This window comes from Thamnophis sirtalis, unplaced genomic scaffold (genome assembly GCF_051295495.1).
Source record: "Thamnophis sirtalis isolate CommonGarterSnake01/CBP01778 unplaced genomic scaffold, rThaSir2_p1.2 scaffold_13, whole genome shotgun sequence".
Lineage (NCBI taxonomy): Eukaryota > Metazoa > Chordata > Lepidosauria > Squamata > Natricidae > Thamnophis > Thamnophis sirtalis.
Window position 1 is genome coordinate 46883258 of NW_028261393.1, and position 22841 is coordinate 46906098.

Here is a 22841-nt window from a genome sequence, read left to right on the forward strand (position 1 = left end):
TGGGAGTCAGAAAAAGCATCAAGGCAATTTGAGAGCTCCGAGCGGGAAGAGGAAATGGAGCTGTCAGAGAGAGACGGAGACATGAGGCAGAGCCTGGGCCGTCTGTCAGCCCTCAGACGGAGAGTCAACAGCCCTGGAAGTGGCTGATGAGAAGAGGAGGAACAGCTGAGCCCAATGCCTGATGCACAGATGTGCAGAGGAGAGGAGAGCAGTGGAAATCTATGGGCCGGTCCTGGGGACAGAAGAGCCACTGCTGCTACCTAAGTCCCACCCTAACTCTGGGGATAAAATGCAGGGGACGGAGACGAATACTTTAACTTTTTAACTTTTAACTTTTAATAAATTTATATGCCGCCCAATCCCGTAGGACTCTGGGCGGCTTACAGAAACAAGTTAAAGTAAGGGGTTAAAATAAACAATTTAAAAAGAAACAATTTAAAAACAACACACCATACACTCAATCTGGGTGGGGCTGGACCTCATACATGAAGTCAACAGCCCCAAGTCTGCCGGAACAGCCAGGTTTTAGTGGCTTTTCGGAAGGCCGAGAGAGTGGGGAGGGTCCGGATCTCTACGGGTAGGTCATTCCACAGGGTGCGGAACAAATAGGTATGGCAGACAACTATTCATCTCCCTGCCAATCTGCCACTGAAAGCCCTCACTTCCGAATCCTATCTGAAAATTATCAGAATTCTTCTTGGAATCTGCAGCGCTTTCTGAGCGTATGTGTGTGTGTGTGTGCTGCTGGAAGAACGCGAGCCCACCTTCCAGGACTTCTTTTGCGAGTATGGGGAGAGAGAGACTTCCAGTGCATTGGGTCGTTTCAGGGGGGAAAAGAGCGAGTGTAGCTTTCCACAGGGACTTAGAGACTCAGTGAGAGAGAGAGAGATAGAGAGACCCTGGGCTGGTGCTGCTAATAAAGGAAATGTTTAGTTAATTACAGGGACATAGTGGCTCAGTGGCTAAGATGCTGAGCTTGTCAATCAGAAAGGTCGGCAGTTCAGCGGTTTGAAACCCTAGCGCTGCACAATGGAGTGAGCTCCCATTACTTGTCCCAGCTTCTGCCAACCTAGCAGTTCGAAAGCATGTAAAAATGCAAATAGAAAAAATAGGAACCACCTTTGGTGGGAAGGTAACAGCATTCCGTGCACCTTTGGCATTTAGTCATGCCAGCCACAGGACCACAAAGATGTCTTCGGACAGCGCTGGCTCTTCGGCTGTGAAAGGGCCCCTAGAGTCGGGAACAACTAGCACCTGTGTGCGAGGGGAACCTTTTCCTTTTACCGTAGTTAATTACAGAGAGCTTGTCGTATTTGGGAGCCGCGTCAGAACACAAGAGTTAGCAAAGCCTCCCTGGAAACAACCTTTTTTGCTTTTCTACAAGGCCAGGTGGTAGAAGTGCTGAGTCCTCGCCGGAAACTCTGGTAGTCGGGCAGAGCTCGGTCAAAGTGAAATGTCTCAGCTCATATTGAAGTCCTTTCTTCCAATAACACGATCTTGGTTTTCCCATAGGTGAAAGTTGTAGATGACCGACGGTACCGGAAAGTATTTGAGGACATTGTTCGGTTGATGGACAGGATGGAGAATGACTTCCTCCCATCAGTGGAGCTGAGCAGGAGGGAGGTAAGGGGGGGGGGGGATTACCTCTTTCCTTCCTTAAGAGCGAAATTCTTCAGCCACACATCTGTCTTCCAGATGTAATTGAACTTCAACTCCCATAAATCTCTTAACATGCGTGACCTTGGGAATGGAGTCCAACACATCTGCAGGAAACATCTGCCCCCAAGGGGGTCCTAGCCAGGAGTGGGCTTCAGAAATTTTAGCAAGGTGTTCTCTGCCCGATTGCTGGGTGGACGTGGGCTAGTCAGCCTCCTGTGCCTGGGGGGGGGGGGCACTTTTACCCTCCCTGGGCTCTGGAGGCTTTATTCGAGCCTCCGGGAGGGTGAAAATGGCCTCCTCAGGCTCCGGAGGCCCTCTAGAGGCTGGAAGCAGGCCCGTTTCCAGCCATCCTGAACTTCCAGTAGACCCGTTTTTCCCCCTCCCTGAGCCTCCCCGCATGCCCTGCACTTACCTGTATCCAAAACGGGTCACGTGGAGACTTCTGGGAAGGGCAGGACGAGGCAACCAGGAGTGGGATTTGGGGGTTCCCCAAACTGCACAAAATCTTAGCTAGAGGTTTTCACCCCCTACGAACTCCCCAGCAGCCCACTCCTGAACCTACCCCAGAAGGTTCACCGACAAAAGCACGCCCGACAACAGCGCGCCGACAAAACCGCAGGGACAAAAGCGAGAGTTCAAAATCGCGCCGAAGAATGAGGACAGAAGTGCGCCGACAGAAGCGCGCTGTAAACCTAACCTTACCCTAACCCTTACCTTAACCGTAATGGCGCTTCTGTCGGCGCGCCTTTGTGGGTGCTCTATCGACATTGTGGTTTTATCGACACGGTTTTGTCGGCACGCTGTTGTCGGGCACGCTTTTGTCGGGTCATGACCCCAGAAAGACCCCAATTCTTCAGAGGAAGGCAAATTCCTGAAGTGCTTGTGTGAACCAAATATCCTTCTTGTGTAAACTTAAAAATAGCAGCCAATTCTGTTGTCCGGAACGGTTTCCCTTTTTTTGCTGAAAAGTATTCAGGTGTCTTCTTTTGTTTTCTTCTCCTCTGTGCCCACAGTTCTCTTTTGAGAATGTGAAGTTCCGGCAACTGCAGAAGGAGAAATTCCAGATCACAAACAACGGCCAAGTCCCCTGCCACTTTTCCTTCATCCCCAAGCTCAACGACACGCAGTACTGCAAACCCTGGCTCCGTGCCGAACCCAACGAAGGGTACTTAGAGCCAGGTGAGTCTTGAGAAATAGGTTGGAGTTCTGGGTTTTTTCTCTGCACCCCCGGACCCCAATGCCTCTTCATGGTGGAGCCGCGTCCACCTTCAAGATTCGGTCTTGAAGAGTTCACAGCAGTGGTGGGATTCAATTTTTTTTTACTGTGGGCGTGGCATGGCTTTGTGGGCGTGGCAGGGGTAGGATGCTACAAAATCCTCATTCCCTTCCCACTCCTGGGGGAAGTATACTGAAAAATCCCCGTTCCCTGCCCACCCCACTAACCTGCTTTCCAGTCCATTCTCCTGTTCAGGGCAACGAAAGATCAGCTGGAAGGCTGTGGGGCGGGGCCAGCCTGTTTGCCGGTTCTCAAAATTTCCACTACCGGTTCTCCAGAACCGGTCAGAACTGGCTGAATACCACCTCTGGTTCACGGGTCTTCTCCTCCCTGCCAGAGGAGACGTTGGACATCTCCTTGGACGTCTACGTCAGCAAGGACGCGGTGACCCTTCTCAATTCGGGGGAGGACAAGATCGAGGAGATCCTGGTCCTTCACCTCGACCGGGGCAAGGATTACTTCCTCACCATCAGCGGCAACTACCTGGCCAGCTGCTTCGGCACCTCCTTGGAAGCCCTCTGCCGGATGAGGCAGCCCATCCGCGAAGTTCCCGTCACCAAGCTCATCGACCTGGTAGGAAGCTGGGGGGGTGGGGGTGGAGCCTCCGGGGATTTTGGATGGTAGCTGAATTCAGTGGAGCATCTCGCTTCCTTCTCCCACCTGCCTGAACCTCCTCCGCCCTTTCGTCCCTGCCAGCCGCAGAGGGGACTTCAACCCTCCCAACCGGCATCTTGCAGCTTTGCATTTGCTTTCCTGTCGTGCTGTCCAAATCCCGCTCTCCTCAGTGGATCCAGCAGCTGTCCTGTTTCCATCTGCCCTTTAACCCGAGCTTCCCTTCCCGCGCTTCGCTTTTTATCGCGTGCATTTTCCCACCATCTGGCTTCTGACTTCCCTGTAGATGGTTGGGTTCCTTCCTTCACGCTTTGGACTCGTGCCAGTTAACACATTTTGTGTCTTTTTCTCCTCTTTTTTTTTTGTCGTCTTTTTCCTTTTCGCCTCTTGCTTCCTCCATGTGCTCTCAGGGAGAGGACAGCTACCTGGAAAAGGTAAATAGGGCTGGGGAGCCGTCACGGTTGTTCGATAGGTGGGGGGGAAACAGGGGGAAACACAGCACAAGGGACACTACCTGGTGAGAAATGCAGGGTTTTCCACTGAAGCTTGAAGCATGGGGCAATGGGGAACACAAAGCTTGGTGGCGGTGCCTGCGGAGAAGATTGAAATTGTGTATCTGTAGTCCTCGACCTACGACCACAGTTGAGCCCAAAATCTCCATCGCTAAGCGAGACCTTTTTGTACCACCTTTCCACAGTTTTGTTAAGCGAGTCGCTGCAGAGGATAAGGAGTGGTGGGATTCAAATCATTGAACAACCAGTTCTCTGTCCTAATGACCAGCTGGGTAGGCGTGGCTCAGTGGTCATGTGACCATGTGGGCGTGGCCAACTCATGGGCGTGGCCACTCGGGTCGATGGGCGCTTTTGCCTTAGCTGTTACAATGTAACAAGGGTTAACCGGAGAGGCAGTTTCTGTAAGCAGGGCAATCAAGATTAGGCTAGAAACAACACCAGAATGTTTCCTTCCTGCCTTCCTTACAGGATTAAGAAGGGGGGGGGGAAGCAAAAGGAGATTTCTTCCAACAACCAGTTCTCTGAACTGCTTAGAAAGTTAACAACCGGTTCTCCCGAATAGGTGCGAAACGGCTGAATCCCACCACTGAGGTTAAGGTAGTAACACAGCTGTTCAGCAGAATCTAGTTTCCCCATTGCTGGTCGGAAGGTTGCAAAAGGGGATCACACAACCCCAGGGCACCGCAACCGTCGTAAATATGAGTCAATTGCCAAGAGTTTGAATTTTCATCGGGACCATGGGGACGCTGCAGTGGTCGAAAATGTGAGAAATGGTCATGTCACTTTTTTTTCCAATAGTCTTGTAACTTTGAACGGTGTTTAAAAGAACTGTTGTGTAACTCGAGGACTACCTGCAATAGATGCACAAGGGATCTATTAACACAAATGCCAAAAAGGGATACGTGTTAGTGGTGTGATCTGGTTGTTGGGCTGTTGTTGTTTTTTTATAAAAGTCAGTTTGCAGGCTTCCCAAAGCCTAGGAATGCCCCGTTTTTCACAAAAAAAAAAAAAAAAAGGCGTGCAGATGTTTTGGGAGGCCTGCAGAGTGCAAAAACTTTTTTTTTTAATTTACCTCTTCAAAATCGTGGTGCATCTTATACTCCGTGCGTCTTAGAGTCCGAAAAATATGGTAGTTTGCTTAATTAGTGTGAAGATTTGTTCGTGACTCTCAGAGACTCCTTGCCAAGTATTTTCCTGTACAGCGTTGCGTTTGGAAGATATCGGCCTGGCAGCTCTCCAAGCCTGATAAGGTCTGTGGTTGTAAATTCACCCTTGGAAGACTGTTTGCCGGGACTTTGCTGGGTGTGAATGAGAGGAGTTCACACGAACTTACTAAAAAGGGGTTTTGTCGGGACAAGGAGTCTGCTTCGTGATTTGGTGACGCCTGGGTCAGAACAAAAGATGCCATCAGTTGAGCTTTCAGTGGGGAGACATAAAATAAGCCCCTCCAAGTAGTTGGAGGTTCTGATGCCAATCCATTCGCTTTCCAATCAGGAGAAGTCCCTTCTGAAGATGGTGCCTCAAGATGAAGACTCTAACGATCGACCTTTGCACATACCCAAGGAGATCTGGCTCCTGGTGGACCACCTCTTCAAGAATGCCTGCCATCAGGTATGGTTCAGGAACCATCTAAGCCGGAGGGTGGGGGGGGTCTCCAAATGTGGGAACTTTTAAGACTTATGGACTTCAACTTCCAGAATTGAACTTCAGCTTGTGGGAGTTGGAAGTCCTCAAGTCTTAAAATTGCCAATTTTGGAGACACCTGGTCTACGTACGCATGGTTTTATGCATCATCCTTGTTAGTCTTGGCTAAGTAGTGCAGTGGCCTAGAGGTGGAGCTCTCCCCTCACAAACGAGAGGCTGTGGGTTCAATCCTAGGTAGAGGCAGATATTTCTACCTCTGGGCACAATGAGAATATATCTGCTGAACAAAACTCCACATTGGCGACAGGAACGGCATCAGGCCAGTAAACAATCCGCTCCATTCAGTGACCCAGACTCCACCTCGCAAGGGATTATGGGGGTCATTAAAAGGAGATGATGATTGTTCATCTTGGCTAACAAATGAAGTTTTCATTTGGCAATGAAAACGCTGCCGTTTCTGCCATAGATCATGGCTAATTTTGCCCATCGCAACTAAGCTAACACTGTGGTTTACGAATCACGATGCTTAGAAATAACCCCAGCAGGTTGAATCAAAGGCGAGCAAGCCTGTATGATGTCCTAGCATGTTTCATGGGTCCAACACGAGTGTTACGTGGGGGCTTCTCTCTGGCAGGAGGATCTGTTCCAAACCCCCGGCATGCAAGACGAACTACAGGATATAATTGAGTGCCTGGACACCAGCATCCCGGAGTCCATCCGTATCCTTTTCCTGGCGAAGAGGACCAAACAGCTAGATTTAGTCTGGGCTCCGTTTTCCTCTTATCTGATGCCTCAAGTCTCCCTAACCAGAGTACAGATCGTCCTCAAGTTATCACCAGAGATGGTATTCAGCCGGTTCTGACCAATTCTAGCTAACCGGTAGCGGAAATTTTGAATAATTCAGAAAACAGGCAAATACCACTTCTGGCTGGCCCCGCCCCCATCTGTTCTCTGCCTCTGGAGTCCCAGCTGATCGGCTGGGTCTTCTTCCATTGCCCTGCACAGGAGGACGGAACTGGAAAGCAGGTTGGTGGGGAAGGAATGGGGATTTTGCAGTATACAGTGTAATGAACGCTTGTGTTGCTGCAGAGAATCTCCCCCTTCAGGGTCGGAGAGGGGCAGAAATTCCGACTCAGGGTCTGCTTCAGCCTCCTGGTGTGGGGCTTTGGGCAAAGGCTAGGGGGAAGCACTGCTGGTGGTGAAGAGCCGGAGGGCCTCGTTCCAGTGGGACTGCATCATGGCCTGGAACTGGCTGACCATCTCAGCCGCTGATCCTCCAGGTGCCGGTACCTGACCTTGCACTCCCGCAGGTCTTCCCTCTGTTTGGAAAGCCTATCCTCCTAGTCCTCAGTGAGGTGCTTCTACTGAGCCTCCTTCTCGGTTAGATCCAATTTGAACTCAGCTGTTTTGCCAACTCTTTCTCCTGGTGGCTGCTTAGCTCCAACAACTGCTTCCTGTTGGGGCCCTAAGGAGCCCAGGTGGGCAGGTCAGGAATGGTTGGGAGGGGAGGGACGAGTAGAGGCCACCCCACGACATGAGTGACATCGAGTTGGCCCCGCCTACCCAGTCACATGACCACCTAGCCACGCCCAGCCAGCCAGTCATTAGACAGGTCATATTAGTGGTCCGCAGGATTTAAAATTATGAATTTAGTGGTCACTGAGATTCGAAAGGTTGGTGACCCCTGGTGTAGATAGTGGCAGACCATCTTCTTCCTTGACGGAGGACCTTCAGCTGGCAGCAATCACTCAGTGGCTGAAGCTCTGCTCATCTTCCTGGAGGCCCTTCCCGAGCCCGTCATCTGCTATGAACTCTACCAGCGCTGCCTTGACTGCTCCCAGGATAGTCGCCTCTGCCGGCAGGTAGGATCCCAAACGGTCATTGGTCTCGGTTCATCCTGGTCACGTTTCCTACTTTCAGCAATGGAGAGACCAAGTTTTCCTTCCTGTGGGCGGCATTGTCCTGACATCGGCTTCCCCAGCAGCACGAAGTCGAGTCCTCTTCTCGATAAACTCCTTTTATTTAATGTACATTGCATTTCTCTCCATCAGAGTCTTTCCTCTCCCACGGTCTTTCAAGATAGTTCACAATTACCCACCTTGATCAGGCTTGGAGAGTGGCCAGGCCGATATCTTTAAGACGCCACAATACTTGGCAAGAATGCAGGAATGAACTAATTATCTCCTGCAAACTCCACTCCCCTTTGGCTCCTCTTTTATTCCCTATGGGAGGGGCCATTCACCGTCCACCTGGGGCCTTACGCCCAAGTCGACCCTGTTCTTTAGCTGTTCCCTTCGCCTGGCCACTCTGTGCATGCGCACACTGGGAACAGGCTCCAGCTGTTCATCTGCCTTACTGATGTCTGACACTGAAGGCAGCTGATAACGGTCAGACAGCCATGGCCCCATCCCCGAACAAAGCCCCCATCAGACTCCAGTACTGGCCCATGTTCCTCCCCAAACGCTTCCCGGCGAGATCAAGCCTTTTCCGGGCAAGTAGGATATGGCCAGCCGTTCCCTTGCCTCTTTTACTCTTCCCCCCTTGTATCAGTACGGACCCTCCAGGGATAGGCACAGAGGGTCCCACTGCCTCCTGGGTGCGGTACGCAGAGGCCAAGCATTGAGGGTCCGTACCATTAACACGTCTCCAACATAAGTGCTGTGGTCATAATTCTTACTCCTCCTTCCTTTGTAAGAGTTGTGGTGGCGTAGTGGTTAGAATGCAGTATTGCAGGCTATGCCCACTTCCAGGAGTTCAATCCTCACTGGGCTCGAGGCCGACTCAGCCTTCCATCAAATGAGGACCCAAATTGTTGGGGCAAAATGCTGAGCCTGTAAACCACTTAGAGAGGGCTGTGAAGTGGTATATAAGTCTTGTGCTGTTGCTCTTCCTTCCTGCCTCTCTCCCTTCCTTCCTTCCGTGGTTAGAATGCAGTATTGCAGACTGACTCTGCCCATTGCCAGGAGTTCAATCCTGACGGGCTCAAAGTTGACTCGGCCTTCCATCAAATGAGAACTCAGATTGTTGGGGAGGGGCAAAATGCTGACTGTGAAGCACTTAGAGAGGGCTGTAAGAGGGCTATGAAGCAGTATATAAGTCTTGAGCTATTGCCCTTCCTTTCTTCCTTCCTTCCTTCATTCCTACCCTCCATTCCTTCCTTGCTCAGAATGCAGTATTGCAGGCTGACTCTGCCCACTGCCAGGAGTTCAATCCTGACGGGCTCAAGGTTGACTCAGCCTTCCCTCCTTCCGAGGTTGGTCAGATGAGGAACCTGATTGTTGGCGGGGAGGAAATTCTGACCCTTGTAAACCGCTCCGAGGGGGCTGCCAAACGCTACGGAGCGCTATATAAGCTGCTATCGCTATCGCTTTTCCAGGTTGTTTCTCAGTTGCCACGCTCCCACCGGAACGTCTTCCGCTACGTGATGGCCTTTCTGCGTGAACTTCTGAAATACTCCGAGAGCAACAACGTCAGCGGCAACATGTTAGGTGAGAAACAACCGGGTGGACGGGGCGTCCCTCCCTCCTCCCCTCCCCCATCCCCCCCGCTCTTCCCCCCAACCCCTTCGTCTCACCCGAACATTTGCTTCCTCCCAGCCACCCTCTTTGCCAGCCTCCTGCTGAGGCCTCCACCCAACCTGGTGTCCAAGCAGACTTTGCAAGACCGCCAGCGAGCCAACAGTTTCATCCTGGCCTTCCTGTTTGGACCAGACGACTACTGAGGACCTGGCATGCATGCCGTGAGCCAGCTGAGCGGCGAGGGAGGAGAGAGGAAGGCCCAGTTGTTACGGGCCCCGGGACAGTTATTAACAGGGATACGATGCTTTTCAACACTGCGCGCGATTCCTTGTTCCTAAGTTTCCATCTGTGCCGGTCGCCGGTTGTCGACGCAGGAAAGTCCCTGGTGATTTAGCAGACGATCCGGTTTGCTGATCTTGGCCGGCACGCAGTAACAGTTCCGTCCACTCCCAGTCTAGTACTGTATTTCCTCGCCTTTTGTTCCACCGGTCTTATCCCCTGAGTAGCGAAGGGGGCCAGGATCTTTTCTCTCTTGGGAAGACGAGCCAGGCGCCCACCCTTTATCTCTTCGCCTGCTTTTGTACAATTCAGCTGTCGTCTGTTCCCATCTGTGGCCCTTGCTCACAGCTCAGCTGGTCTCCCACTGTAGTAGCACTCCTTGTATTTCGCAAAACACCACACCACTGCCAAAACAGGAGGGGGAGGAGAGGGGGAGGTCGGAGCGGCAGATCCCTGCTTTCAAGCGAGCTCCACGGACAAACCGGGTGATGGGTTTCCCCCTTCCCTTGAAGTTCTGCAACTTTGTCTTTCCAAGTTCTCCGTCTTCAGGTTTCTGTACTTTGTCCATATTCACTCTTTTTTCTCTCTCTCTCTCTTTCTCTGTCTTCTTTTTTTTTTAAACTGTATAATTTATTGGGAAAGTTGTTTCAAAATAAATCTGCATTGTGCAAAAAGCGTCCTGGTATTTGGTGGCAAGAAGCGGAGATGTGGATCTCTTCACCAAAGATCTGTTGGGGATCCTTAGCCATGCCGGAATGGAGATTTTGGGAATAGAATAGAAATAGAATTAGAAATATTAGAATTAGAAATAGCATAGCATAGCATAGAATAAGGGAGTTGGAAGGGACCTTGGAGGTCTTCTAGTCCAACCCCCTGCCTAGGCAGGAAACCCTACACCACTTCAGACAAATGGTTATCCAACCTCTTCTTAAAACTTCCAGTGTTGGAGCATTCACAACCTCTGGAGACAAGTTGTTCCACTGATTAACTGTTCTCTCTGTCAAGATATTTTTCCTTAGTTCTAAGTTGCTTCTCTCCTTGATTAGTTTCCACCCATTGCTTCTTGTCCTGCCCTCAGGTGCCTTGGAGAATAGCTTGACTCCCTCTTCTTTGTGGCACCCCTGAGATATTGGAAGACTGCTATCATGTCTCCCCTGGTCCTTCTTTTCATCAGACTAGACATGCCCAGTTCCTGCAACCGTTCTTCGTATGTTTCAGCCTCTGATAGGTCCCAAGTGACCAAGCATGTTGGCTTCCTCCAGGTAGAAGACGGTGTTGGAATACCCAAAGTTAGCGGAGGTGGGGTGGGGGGGAGTTGGTATTTCTGCTTCGCCAGACTTCAGGTCTGTGTGAAATCTTCCTTGCAATGCTTGGAAATTTTTCAGACGAAGGAGGGTTTCTAATATAAGGGCAGGGTGAGGGCGCTGGGAGGGAAAAGGTCAGTCCATGAATCTGGGAAGAAGGACTGGAAATGATGGGAAGGAATAACAGGTGCAATTTATTCTTCCAGTTCCGTTCACACACACACACACACACACAATGCTTTTAATCAAGACTCCTTTAAGGGAGCTGTAACCTCCCAAGTCTTTTCCTGCCTCACCAAAATCTAGGAATGTCTCTTTCAAATAGAAATTTCAAAGCCTCTCTGAGGCTCCGGGAAATGCCGGACGGCCCTGGCTTTATCTCTGCGTCTGACGCTGAGCATCCATCAGAACCTTCCCCAGACTCCAAAATTGGCCCAAGCCCTTCCCCAACCTCACCATCCGAGTCTGCCCCTAGCTCAGCTGGCAGCTGGCAGGCCATAACACCGGTCCTCCCTTCTCTGCTTCTCCTTGTTTGCAAACCGCAAGTCCTGAATTCAAGCAAAGGGCGACCAGCCCCATCGAAGTTTTGGATGAGCGATTCTGGGGGAGAGGGGGGGGAGAGAGACTGAAGAGAAGCAACATGAAATCCCTACCGTTGCCATGACAGTGTCTCCTGCAAGCTCTCCCCATGGCTGAATCTCGGTGGCCTTAGAAACACCATAAGTCTTGACGCACTCTGTGCTCTTGAATTTCATCGCTTGCTAAATTGGGGCATCGACTGAGCAGAGTGATATCCGGAAAGTCAAAGAGGAAATTCTGCATCCCCAAGGCAATCCACTCTAGCACCTTCATTGTTCCTCGCCGTTCTGACTGAGGCTTCCCAAGAGCATGAAGCAAACTTCTTGTCCCGACAAAAAAAAAAAAAACCTTTTATTAATTGACTGTGAATTCTGCTCATTCACATCCAGAAAAGTCTTTCAAGGGAGGATTTACAGTCACAGACCTTATCTGGCTTGGAGAGCTGCCAGGCTGATATCTGCAAAACTTAACAAAGTCTCTGGGAGAGTCAGGAATCAATTATGCGAACTAATTGTCTCCTGCAAACTCCACTCTCCTTTCCCTCCACTTTTATTTCCTCTGGGTGGGGCCATTCATCATCCACCTGTGGCCTTACTCCCAAGTCGACCCCTGTTCTTTAGCTGTTCCCTTCGTCTGGCAACTCTGCGCATGTGCACACTGGGAACAGGCTCCAGCTGTTCCTCTGCCCCACTGATGTCTGATTCTAAAGGGAGCTGATAACTGTCAGATGGTCCTGGCCCCCTCTCTGCCTCCAACACAGAGCCCTCATCAGAGCCTTCCGCAGACTCCAGGACTGGTCCATGTTCCTCCCCAACCTCCTCACTGTCCAAATCTACTACCAGCTCTGCTGGCTGCTGGTGAGCCACAACACTTGATTCCGTTTGGGTTCTATTGGCCATCTTCTTAAAAAAGACAGGCATTTGTGTGAGTGCACAGAGCCTCACGTTTTGTTTGGAAGAGAAGTCTTGTATCTCAAAAAAAGTCTTCGGGACCACGGGGATAGTATTCACTTACTTTCTCTACCGGTTCGCAAGCATGCATACTACACTCGCCCATGCCCTATCCACGCATGTGCTTGGCCTTTTGTGCATGTGCTTTGGCTGGAAAACGTGCATAGAGCCAGGGTGGGGAGGGGGGTGTTGGTGTTGGCGCCCCCCCCCTGCAATTTCCACTAGCGGTTCAGGCGAGCCATTCCAAACCAGCTGAATACCACTTCTGCGTGACCTGGATGATTGAGCATCTCCATAGATGAGTAGTGAAATTCATTTTTTTTTTATTATCGGTTCTGTGGGCGTGGCTTGGTGGGCGTGGCAGGAGAAGGATACTGCAAAATCTCCATCAATTTTAAAAATTGTATCTTTTCTTAACTTTTTAAAATGCTTTTATCTTGCTTGTGAGCCGCCCAGAGTCCCAATGGGAGTGGGCGGCATACAAATTTTATTAAACTGAAACTGAAACATTTCCACCCCACTCTGGGGCCAGCCAGAGGTGGCATTTGCCGGTTCTCCGAACTACTCAAACTTTCCGCTACCGGTTCTCCCGAACCTGTCAGAACCTGCTGGATTTCACCCCTGCCGTAGATGCTCTTGTATCTCAAGGAGGTTGAATGCACAAAACCCTGCTTGGCTCCTGGTGGTAGCTAGGCCATGCTTTAACCATGATTGGCTGCACTCTTAATTGTCTGGAATTCATCCGAACGTTAAAACCCACACTTCTCCCCCCGACGGTCTTCGTTTGGAAAACTCCGGTTCATCTTAATCCCTAAATTGGATGAAAATCTTGTAGAAGCAGCTCCTGAATAAAACGACTCGCCACAAGATGGAGCTCTGAGCATTTGAAGAAAGAAAACTGGAGTTCCCATTTTCAGATGGAATTCCCTAAGTGAAACACACACGCGAGTGCGCACACACACACACAAACACACACACAAAATCATCTGTCTTTGCAGCAGCTGGTCCCTCTATTTTCCAAATTGTGGCCCATTAATTCCACAAATCAGAAAAGCTTCCATTCCCGTGTCAAAATCTACCCTCCCTCTTTCTCCCTCTCTCTCATTCCCTCCCTCCCTCTCTCTCTCTCATTCTCTCATTCCCTCCCTCTCTCCCTCCCTCTCTCTCTCTCTTGCTCTCTGGCTCTCTCTTGCTCTTTCTCGCTCTCATTCCCTCCCTCCCTCTCTCTCTCATTCTCTCTCATTCCCTCCCTCTCTCTCTCTCTCTCTCTTGCTCTCTCTCTCTCTCACTCTCGCTCTCTCTGTCCTGGTTTAACCCCCAGGCCTCTAATGAACATACAGAAAATCACCATAAATTTGGGAAGCACCTTTTCCCAGCAACCTAGGTGGGAGGACGATTTCTCCCATCAGGCATGCAAATACTTCATCCCAGTGAGCCAGGATGAAATTCTTTTTTTTAAGTCTGTTGAGTGTAACAAACTCAACGAAGGCAGATATTCAAAATTTTGATCCTGAAATGTTGAATCATCTCGATGGGTTGTAAACGATACCAGTTTGTCACCAAGTGGAAGTTCCTTCCTTATGCCCCTGTCCTAGAATTAACAGACTCAAACCCCAATAATTTCAAGGTTGACACCTGGGTTTTTTTTTTTTTTTACACTTGTCCATGTTCAAATTTAGGTCAAGCAAAAGTTGAATTAGATTTTTTTTTTTTTGAAAATAACTTCCCCTTCCCCCCCCATTTTTTCTCCTGTTGTGTTTTCAAACAGCTGCTTGATGGGATTAAACCCAGAACGGCACATCTGCAGTTTCAAAGAAGAAAAAGAAAAATGCAGCATTTATCTTTAATTGTGGGAATTTTGAAGTTTTGGTCAAACGGCCCTCAAAGTCTATTAAAGTTGTTCAGATATTCTTGTACACAACCTCAAGCACGATGGAGCCACATAATTAGTGTGCATAATTCTGTCCGAGATATTCTTTTGGCTTCCCGAGCTACCAAATCTGGATTTCTTTATTTCTTAAGCCCTTGGCCTTTTCCTACAAGGAATGCCATCATAATACAATGCCAAAAACTGTTGAATTAACCTAAGCTACGGTTGGAGAGCTTCATAGATGAGATTTTAGAAAAAGTGCAGAGAAGAGCAATCACAATGATTAGAGGACTGGAGACTAAAACACATGATGAACAGTTGCAGGAACTGGGCATGGCTAGTCTAATGAAGAGAAGGACCAGAGGAGACATGAGAGCAGTCTTCCAATATCTGAGGGGCTGCCACAGAGAGGAGGGGGTCAAGCTATTTTCCAAAGCACCTGAAGGCCAGACAAGGAATCATGGATGGAAATTGAACAAGGAGAGATTCAAACTGGAAATAAGGAGGAACTTTCTGACAGTGAGAACAATCAACCCATGGAACAGAAGCTGCCTTCGGAAGTTGTGGGAGCTTCATCACTGGAGGCTTTCAAGAAGAGACTGGACTTCCCTCTGTCAGAAATGGTGTAGGGTCTCCTGCTTGAGTGCGGGGTTGGATTAGATGACCTACAAGGTTCCTTCCAACTCTAATCTAATCAATAGAGATGGGTGTGTGCCTGAAGCCTAGCTAAGTTGTACCGCTTGTGCTGGAGTGAGGTCAACACTTGTAGACATTTTGAAGAAAGGAGAAGACCACCAACAAAATGGTAAATGCCACCCACAGCTTGCAAGATGATTTGACAAAGGAATATTTGGACATTCTGCAGAACTATAGCTAGACGCTTATCTTTACACTATGCTTGTGAGTTACACTACCACAACAGGTAGTTTGTTCTATGGCATTCTTGAGGAAAAACATTATTGAGGATACACAAGGACCAAAATTGAATTAAAAGGTGGGGGAAGGAGATCAGCGAGCAAGGAATAACATTGAAGGAGGATATGGCTGAAGGATCTGGCCTCCCTTATATTACTTGGAGGACCCTGAATAGGTTGAGAATTGGAATGGCTAAATGTAAAACCAACATACTCAAGGGGGGCTCTTAGTGGATCTAACAACACGCTGTGCGAATGTGGAAATACACAGAGCTCAGCTCATCTACTGGTATGTTAGCTACTACCAGAATCATGTACATGTACAATAGAAGGAGAAAGAAAAAGGAGGAGGAGGAGGAGGAGGAGGAGGAGGAGGAGGAGGAAGGAAGGAAGGAAGGAAGGAAGGAAGGAAGGAAGGAAGGAGAAGAGAAGAAGAAGAAGAAGAAGAAGAAGAAGAAGAAGAAGAAGAAGAGGAGGAGGAGGAGGAGGAGGAGGAGGAGGAGGGGGGGGGGGAGGAGGAGGTGGTGGTGGAGGTGGTGGTAGAAGTTGTTGGAAGATTTTATTTTACAAGTAGTCCAGAATTTGGGACTGGAATTTCTGTTGATAAGCAAGTGAGTAGCTCCAGATTTTGCAACTCTTGTTGCCTTGATTGTTAAGTGAATCCCTATAGCTGAATCACACTGTTGTTAAGCAAATCCAGTCTCCCCCCCCACCCCACACCTCCATTGACTTTACTTAGCAGAAGTTGCTGGAAAGGTCATAAATGGGCATCCCATGACTCTGGGATGCCGCAACCATGTTGGAAATACATGCTGGTGGCCAGGCATTCAATTGTTGACCATGGGAATGCTGCAATGGTCATATGTGCAAGGACCTGTTGTAATTTTTTTTCAGTGCCATTGTGCATTCAAATGGGTTGCTGAATGGGTGGTTCTTAAGTCAAGGACAACCTATGTTTGTTGCCTGTGACACAGTTCATGGGCTACCAAACACGGTTGGACAAAGGTTTCACCCCCTGATAGCAGCAAGGCAGCATCGCAAATCAGCCAGATGGAGAAGGTGGTGTGTGAACCAGATGCTGTGGGTCTCTATGTGAATTGAGGCCTTCCAGACAGAGGTGGACAAATATTTATAACAGCCAAGTGCATCCTTGACCTCTCTGATGAAGAGAAGGGAAGGATTGGATTGGAAATAAAGGGAGAGGAAAGGACAGGGAGAAGGAAGGAGAGGAGAGAGGAAGGGAAGGGGGAGAAGAGAAGAGAGAGGGAGGAAAGGAGAGGAGAGCAGAAGGGGGGAGGGAAGAGCAGGGAAGAAAAAAGGGAAAGAGGAGAAGAGGAAAGGGAAGAGGAACAGGAGAGGGGAGGGGGAGAAGGGGAAGGAAAGGAAGGAGAGGGAAGAGGGAAAGAAAGGGAGGAGGGAAGGAAAGAGAAGAGAGAGGGAAGAAAGGGAGAGGAGAGCAGAAGAGGGGAGGGAAGAGCAGGGAAGAAGAAAGGGAAAGGAAGAGGAGAAGAGGAAAGGGAAGAGGAACAGGAGAGGGGAGGGGGAGAAGGGGAAGGAAAGGAAGGAGAGGAGGGAAGAGGGAAAGAAAGGGAGGAGGGAAGGAAAGAGAAGAGAGAGGGAAGAAAGGAGAGGTGAGCAGAAGAGGGGAGGGAAGAGCAGGGAAGAAAAAAGGGAAAGGAAGAGGAAAAGAGGAAAGGGAAGAGGAACAGGGGAGGGGGAGAAAAGGAAGGAAAGGAAGGAGGGGAGGGAAGAGGGAAAGAAAGGGAGGAGGGAAGGAAAGAGAAGAGAGGGAAGAAAGAGAGGAGGGAAGAGCAGGGAAGAAACAAGGGAAAGAAGAGAAGAGGAAAGGGAAGAGGAACAGGAGAGGGGAGGGGGAAAGAAAAAGGAAAGGAAGGAGAGGAGAAGAGGGAAGGGAAGAGGGAAAGAAAGGGAGGAGGGAAGGAAAGAGAAGAGAGAGGGAAGAAAGGCGAGGTGAGCAGAAGAGGGAAGGGAAGGGAAGGGAAGAAAAGAGGAAAGGGAAGAGGGGAGGGGAGAGAAGGGGAAAGGGGAGTGGGAAAAGAGAAGAGAGAGGGAAGGAAGGAGAGGAGAAGAGGGAAGGGAAGAGGCAAAGAAAGAGAGGAGGGAAGGGAGGAGAAGAGAAGAGATAAAGACCGTCTTATGACTCCAAACCCAAAAAAAACCCCAAGGTTTTATTTCTTTCGTATCTCTTTATTATAAAGCTATATTTACACAGAACAAATCTTTACAGATACACACACACTGGTAACCCAGTTACCAACAAGGGTTTAAGCAAGGAGGCATCCCTAGCTGGTATAAATTAAGTGTTCTTTACAAAGAAAAGCCACCTGGAAAAAAAAAGTAACACAGATGGGAGCTGCCAGCCTGGCCTTCTGCGCAGCCCCCTCCCCGTGGCCCAACACACACGCACCCACCCCGCCCCACCCCACCCACACAAGTGCAAAACAAGAAGAGCGCAGGCAACCTCTTTTACAACCCAGGGAATTTTTGTTTTGCAAGGTGCGGAAAAAGCCCAAGCAGTGGTCTTTGGTGAGAAGGTTCCTCCAAGCCCCAAAACGCAGTTGCAACGCTACTACTTAGAGGGCGCATTTCATGCATCGAAAGAGCTTCCACATCTGTTTCGGACACGCCGACAAACCTCCCGGCAAGGTAGGCCCATCTTATTAGCCCATCTCGGCGAGAGAGGCGGAAAAAGCAGTCGCAGGAAGCCACTGACCGAAAGGACACGGTTTGAAGCTAACTTGTCTATTCTTGATTTCCACGGGGTTTTCTCCTTTGGACTCTCGAGGGATGGGGCTTTGTCCTCCGGCCCATTGCAGCTGCCACTGTTTTTAAAATAAGGGTGAGGTTCAAGCAAGAGATCGTATCCCGGCTCAGGATGAAGGGTGGAGAAGACTGTATGAAACGGGGCCCATCTCGGTCGGGTAAAACTTGGTATGTGTGTTTGGGGGGGAAGGCACACGGATGGTCTTGTGCGGGAAAGTGTTGCGTGATATATTTTTTTTAAAAAAAAGAGAAACACAGGGGAGGATGTCCCGTTTTGCACCGAGGAAGACTAGGCTTGAGGCTTCCCAAGATGTCCCGCAGAAATGTAGGTGCAGGATGCAGCACCCCAACCTGGCCTGTCTCCTTTCCCACCCAGTGAATTTTTAGAACCTCTTCTGTAGGTGTGGCCTGCTTTGTGGGAGTGGCTTGCTGGCCATGTGACCAAGTGGGAATGGCTTGCCAGCCATGTGACCGGGTGGGAGTGGCTTGGCAGTCATGTGATTGGTTAGGCGTGGCCAACTTGTAAAATGTGGTGAAACCAACTTAACAACGCACTTGCTTAGCAACCAAAATGTTGGCTCAGAAACTCTGGCATTTGAAGCACGCAAGTCTTAAAGCTTTCACGTTACAAGACCTTTGCACCCCTAACCCTTTAGGAAAAAAACCCCTAAGGATGTTCAAACTTGACAGCTTTAAGACTTGTGGACTTCAACTCCCAGAATTCCTCCTCTCGCTCTTCATCTTGATGATGTGCGGACGGGCGGCGGGAGGGAGCTGGAACCGGTTCTAAGCGGCACTGTAGATTTGTGGAACCTCTTCTATAGAAAGAGGTTAGAACTGGCAGGAACCCACCCCTGCACCCACCCCTGCCAGTGGCTCTACGTAAGTCTTACAGAAATGTAGCAGCTCAGCTTAAGCATCTAAAAAGGGGGAAGCTGTTTATAAGGCTGGGTTTTGAGCCATCATGGAAACGCTGCTCTTGGGAATGCTGTGATGGGAGGAATGCAAAAGGGGGCGGAGGGCGGAGGGCTGACCTGGGAGGGTGTGTGTGTGCTGATGATCTATCAAAAGTGCTTTTCACTGGCCAAAGGGCCTTGGACTCCAAGGGCACCACTGGCGAGGAAGGCCTTGCAAACCAGCTAGGGGGGGGGACGGGACATGAGGCTGTTCTCCCACAGGCCGCCTAACTTCTGCGGCAAAGAGGCAGAGCGATGCTACGCCTTCCTTCCTCCCTCCCTCCTTTTCTTCCTTCCTTCCTCCCTTCCTTCCTTCCGTCCTTCCTCTCTACCCTCCCCGCCTTCTGGGTCCTCCTCAGCATCCTTTTAAGCTTAGCCTGGCGGTGGGAAAGGAGAATCCGAGAAGTGTCACCAGCTTCAGCAGGAGGCCCCATGAGACAACAGAAGGCGGAAATGCTGGACTGGCGGGCTCCCTCCCTCCCACTCGGGGCTTCCCGGGGGCAGAGAGCGCTGGTTCCAATTCTGCCATGGATGGAAGCCCTTTACAAGCAAAGTTGATCAAGCGGAGAGGACACAACAGGGCGGGTCATTCCCAAGCAGTCCTTGATCCTGTAAAGATCAAAGAAAAGAGCAAGTTAGAACCATCCTGGAGGCATCCGGCCACCATCCACATCGCACCCTTGGCTGTTCGGAGAAGGCAAGTCCATAAACTGTAGCGACGGATGTGGAGAAATAAGGACCAAATAAAGACTGTTGAATGATCTCTTTGGAATCCAAGGGGCTCAGCCAAATCATTTAGCAGGCCCCTCTTGGAACTAGCAAATGACTTCAATAGCAATATATACTTATATACCGCTTCATAGTGCCCTTACAGCCCTCTCTAAACGGTTGACAGAGTCAGCCCTATTGCCCCCAAACAATCTGGGTCCTCATTTTACCCACCTCGGAAGGATGGAAGGCTGAGTCAACCTAGTCCAACCCCTCACATTATGTCCCTGGTGTCCACCCTCCTCTTCCATCACCCGTCTCCCACCTTCTCCCTACCTGTGCTAGAAAGGCATGGGTCCTTTATGTGAAAGACGAGGGCGAGGACGGCGATACCTCCGCCAGGCATTGTGCCTTTGCCCCCCAGCACTCCGGATCACTTTGGGGTGCACCATGTTCACTGTGTCTCCTTCCGTGAGTTCCTTCCCATCCCTTACTTCAGAGACTGGACCTGCAGGAAGAAGACAAAGAATGAGCCGATCATGGGAATAGTTTCTCTACCGGGAATCGATCAATTTAGTCTCCCCCAAATTCTAGAATTCAAGGTTTTGTTCAAGACAGTCGGCAGATGGTCGCAAGTCCAGAGCAGAAGTTCCTGGAACCGGACTCATTCATGTATTCAGTTACCATATTTTTCAGAGAATAAGACACTCCAAAGTATAAGACACACCTAGCTTTTGGGGAGGAAAACAAGAAAAAAAATCTGCCTCTGCCTTCCAGCAATTTGCTTCCTTACAGCAAACAGCAAACAGCTGTTTCAGTTTCAGTTTCAGCACAGCCTGATAAGCACAAGGACCAAAATCTGTGTCTGCCTCCCAGCAATTTGCCTCCTTGCAGCAAACAGCAAACAGCCTGTTTCAGTTTCAGTTTCAGTTTCAGCAGAGCCTGTTTAGTAGAAGCAGCTGGTTGTCAGTTGGATCAGCCTCCCGACGATCAGCTGTTTCAGGCTGCAGGGATTGCGATTGCCTATTGGCGTCTCTGCGCCCGTTTTGGCCTTCATGCGCCCCATTTTCCACCCTTTTTTAGGCAGCGGGGATCAGAACAGGTGGAAATGGGGTGCATGGAGGCCAAAAATGTACATATGGAGGCTGAAAAACGGGATGCGGAGGCCAAAAATGGGATGCGGAGGCCAAAAATAGAGGGCGAAAACGGGGCGCAGAGACGGCAGTAGGCAATGGCAATCCCTGCAGCCTGAAACAGCTGATCTTTGGGAGGCAATCAGCTGTTTGTGCTAATCAAGCTGAAACTGAAACAGGCAGTTTGCTGTTTGCTGCAAGGAGGCAAATTGCTTGGAGGCAGAAGTCAAAGGGTGGGAGGGTGCCAGGTGGGCGGGGCTACATTCTGTGTATAAGAGGTACTCAAATTTTCACCCTCTTTGGGGGGGGAGAAATGTGTCTTATACTCCGAAAAATACGGTAGCTTTCATTTCGTATGCAGCCATACCGTTGTTGTCTGTTAAACAGATGGTGGTTTTATGGAAGAAGTTGACCGAATTTGTACGCTGTTTTGTTCAATAACCACAAATAGTTGACAGATGAGACCATGCATTGGAAGCACCATGAAGTTGCATTTTACTTTGATGTAAAAGTCTCGCAGGGTCTTCTGGCATCCATGCACTAATCATAGCCCTACTGACAAGTTTTAAGCATCTGCGTGACCTGTGATGGCCCCAATAATAAATTTCATGTGCCCGCATAGGCCAAAGTTGACGTTACATCTCGTCATCCTGTATTCGATCTCCCAAAAGTGTCTGCCAAAAAAAGAAGACTTTTTGAAGCTAAGGGAGACGACGAAGGCCTTTGAGGGTGTGAGGGCATTGCTACTCAGGTTTTTCTTTTTAAAAAATACATTAAAATAAAACAAGTGATATATTATAAATTAATGGGAATTCTTTGTTCTAATTTCTTCCTTTTCTCCTTGGAGATAGGTGATATTATAATACTTTAAAGACTCATTGTTATTTGATAGATAATTATGAATTCAAGGAAATAAGGATTGTTACAAAGGAAAGAATATTAATGGTAATTTGAACCAGTGGTGAGTTTCAAAACATTTGGGAACCTACTCTGTGAGTGTGGCCTCCTTTGTGGGAGTGGCTTGCTGGCCATGTGTTTTCTCTCTCTCTCTCTCTCTCCCTCCCTCTCTCTCTCTCTCTCTCTCTTCCCTTCCTTTTGTCTCTCTGTCCCTTTCTTCTTTTTTTCTTTCATCTCTCTCTCTTTTTCTTTCTTTTTTCTTTATTTATTTATTTATTTCTTCCTTTCTTTCTCTTTCTCTCACTCTCTCTGTCAGTCTCTCTCTCTCTCTCTCTCTCTCTCTCTCTCCCTCCCTCTCTCTCTCTCTCTCTCTTCCCTTCCTTTTGTCTCTCTGTCCCTTTCTTCTTTTTTCTTTCATCTCTCTCTCTTTTTCTTTCTTTTTTCTTTTTTATTTATTTATTTCTTCCTTTCTTTCTTTCTCTCACTCTCTCTGTCAGTCTCTCTCTCTCTCTCTCTCTTCCCTTCCTTTTGTCTCTCTGTCCCTTTCTTCTTTTTTCTTTCATCTCTCTCTCTTTTTCTTTCTTTTTTCTTTTTTTATTTATTTATTTCTTCCTTTCTTTCTTTCTCTCACTCTCTCTGTCAGTCTCTCTCTCTCTCTCTCTCTCTCTCTCCCTCCCTCCCTCTCTCTCTCTCTCTCTCTTCCCTTCCTTTTGTCTCTCTGTCCCTTTCTTCTTTTTTCTTTCATCTCTCTCACTCTTTTTATTTCTTTTTTCTTTTTTCTTTATTTATTTCTTCCTTTCTTTCTCTTTCTCTCACTCTCTCTGTCAGTCTCTCTCTCTCTCTCTCTCCCTCCCTCCCTCCCTCTCTCTCTCTCTTCCCTTCCTTTTGTCTCTCTGTCCCTTTCTTCTTTTTTCTTTCATCTCTCTCACTTTTTCTTTCTTTTTTCTTTTTTTATTTATTTATTTCTTCCTTTCTTTCTCTTTCTCTCACTCTCTCTGTCAGTCTCTCTCTCTCTCTCTCTCTCTCTCTCTCTCTCTCTCTCTCTCTCTCTCTCTCTCTCTCTCTCTCTCTCTCTCTCTCTCTCTCTGTCAGTTGTGGGTTTCAAAAAATTTTGGAACCTCTTCTGTAGGTGTGGTCTACTTTCTGGGTCCACTGTTGGAATCTCTTCTAACCAGTTCGGTAGATTTGACGAACTGGTTCTACCGAATAGGTACGAACTGGTAGGAACCCACCTCTGATTTGAACA

The 22841-nt window shown here is 49.0% G+C and overlaps 1 protein-coding gene and 1 pseudogene across 4 annotated transcripts in view; one reads left to right on the forward strand and one right to left on the reverse strand.

Annotated features, from left to right (window-relative positions):
• OCRL (OCRL inositol polyphosphate-5-phosphatase) overlaps nucleotides 1–10174 on the forward strand; it is a 32572-nt gene extending 22398 nt beyond the window's left edge. For 2 of the 3 annotated variants that reach the window (XM_087728143.1, XM_087728145.1), the window contains 9 exons: nucleotides 1513–1623; nucleotides 2673–2838; nucleotides 3273–3508; nucleotides 3958–3981; nucleotides 5554–5670; nucleotides 6338–6422; nucleotides 7438–7565; nucleotides 9080–9191; nucleotides 9300–10174. In XM_087728143.1, the coding sequence (XP_087584269.1) occupies nucleotides 1513–1623; nucleotides 2673–2838; nucleotides 3273–3508; nucleotides 3958–3981; nucleotides 5554–5670; nucleotides 6338–6422; nucleotides 7438–7565; nucleotides 9080–9191; nucleotides 9300–9424 (1104 nt within the window). In that variant the 3' untranslated portion in view covers nucleotides 9425–10174. The remainder of the gene's footprint in view (nucleotides 1–1512; nucleotides 1624–2672; nucleotides 2839–3272; nucleotides 3509–3957; nucleotides 3982–5553; nucleotides 5671–6337; nucleotides 6423–7437; nucleotides 7566–9079; nucleotides 9192–9299) is intronic. The other variant, XM_087728144.1, reaches the window with a different exon arrangement.
• A 540-nt stretch (nucleotides 10175–10714) lies between these two features.
• LOC148043179 (uncharacterized) overlaps nucleotides 10715–22841 on the reverse strand; it is a 31418-nt pseudogene continuing 19291 nt past the window's right edge. The window contains exons 2-5 of the transcript XR_015698269.1: nucleotides 19902–20073; nucleotides 19090–19466; nucleotides 18795–19046; nucleotides 10715–10869 (exon numbers count right to left, since the gene is read on the reverse strand). The product of XR_015698269.1 is annotated as an uncharacterized LOC148043179 (transcript). The remainder of the gene's footprint in view (nucleotides 10870–18794; nucleotides 19047–19089; nucleotides 19467–19901; nucleotides 20074–22841) is intronic.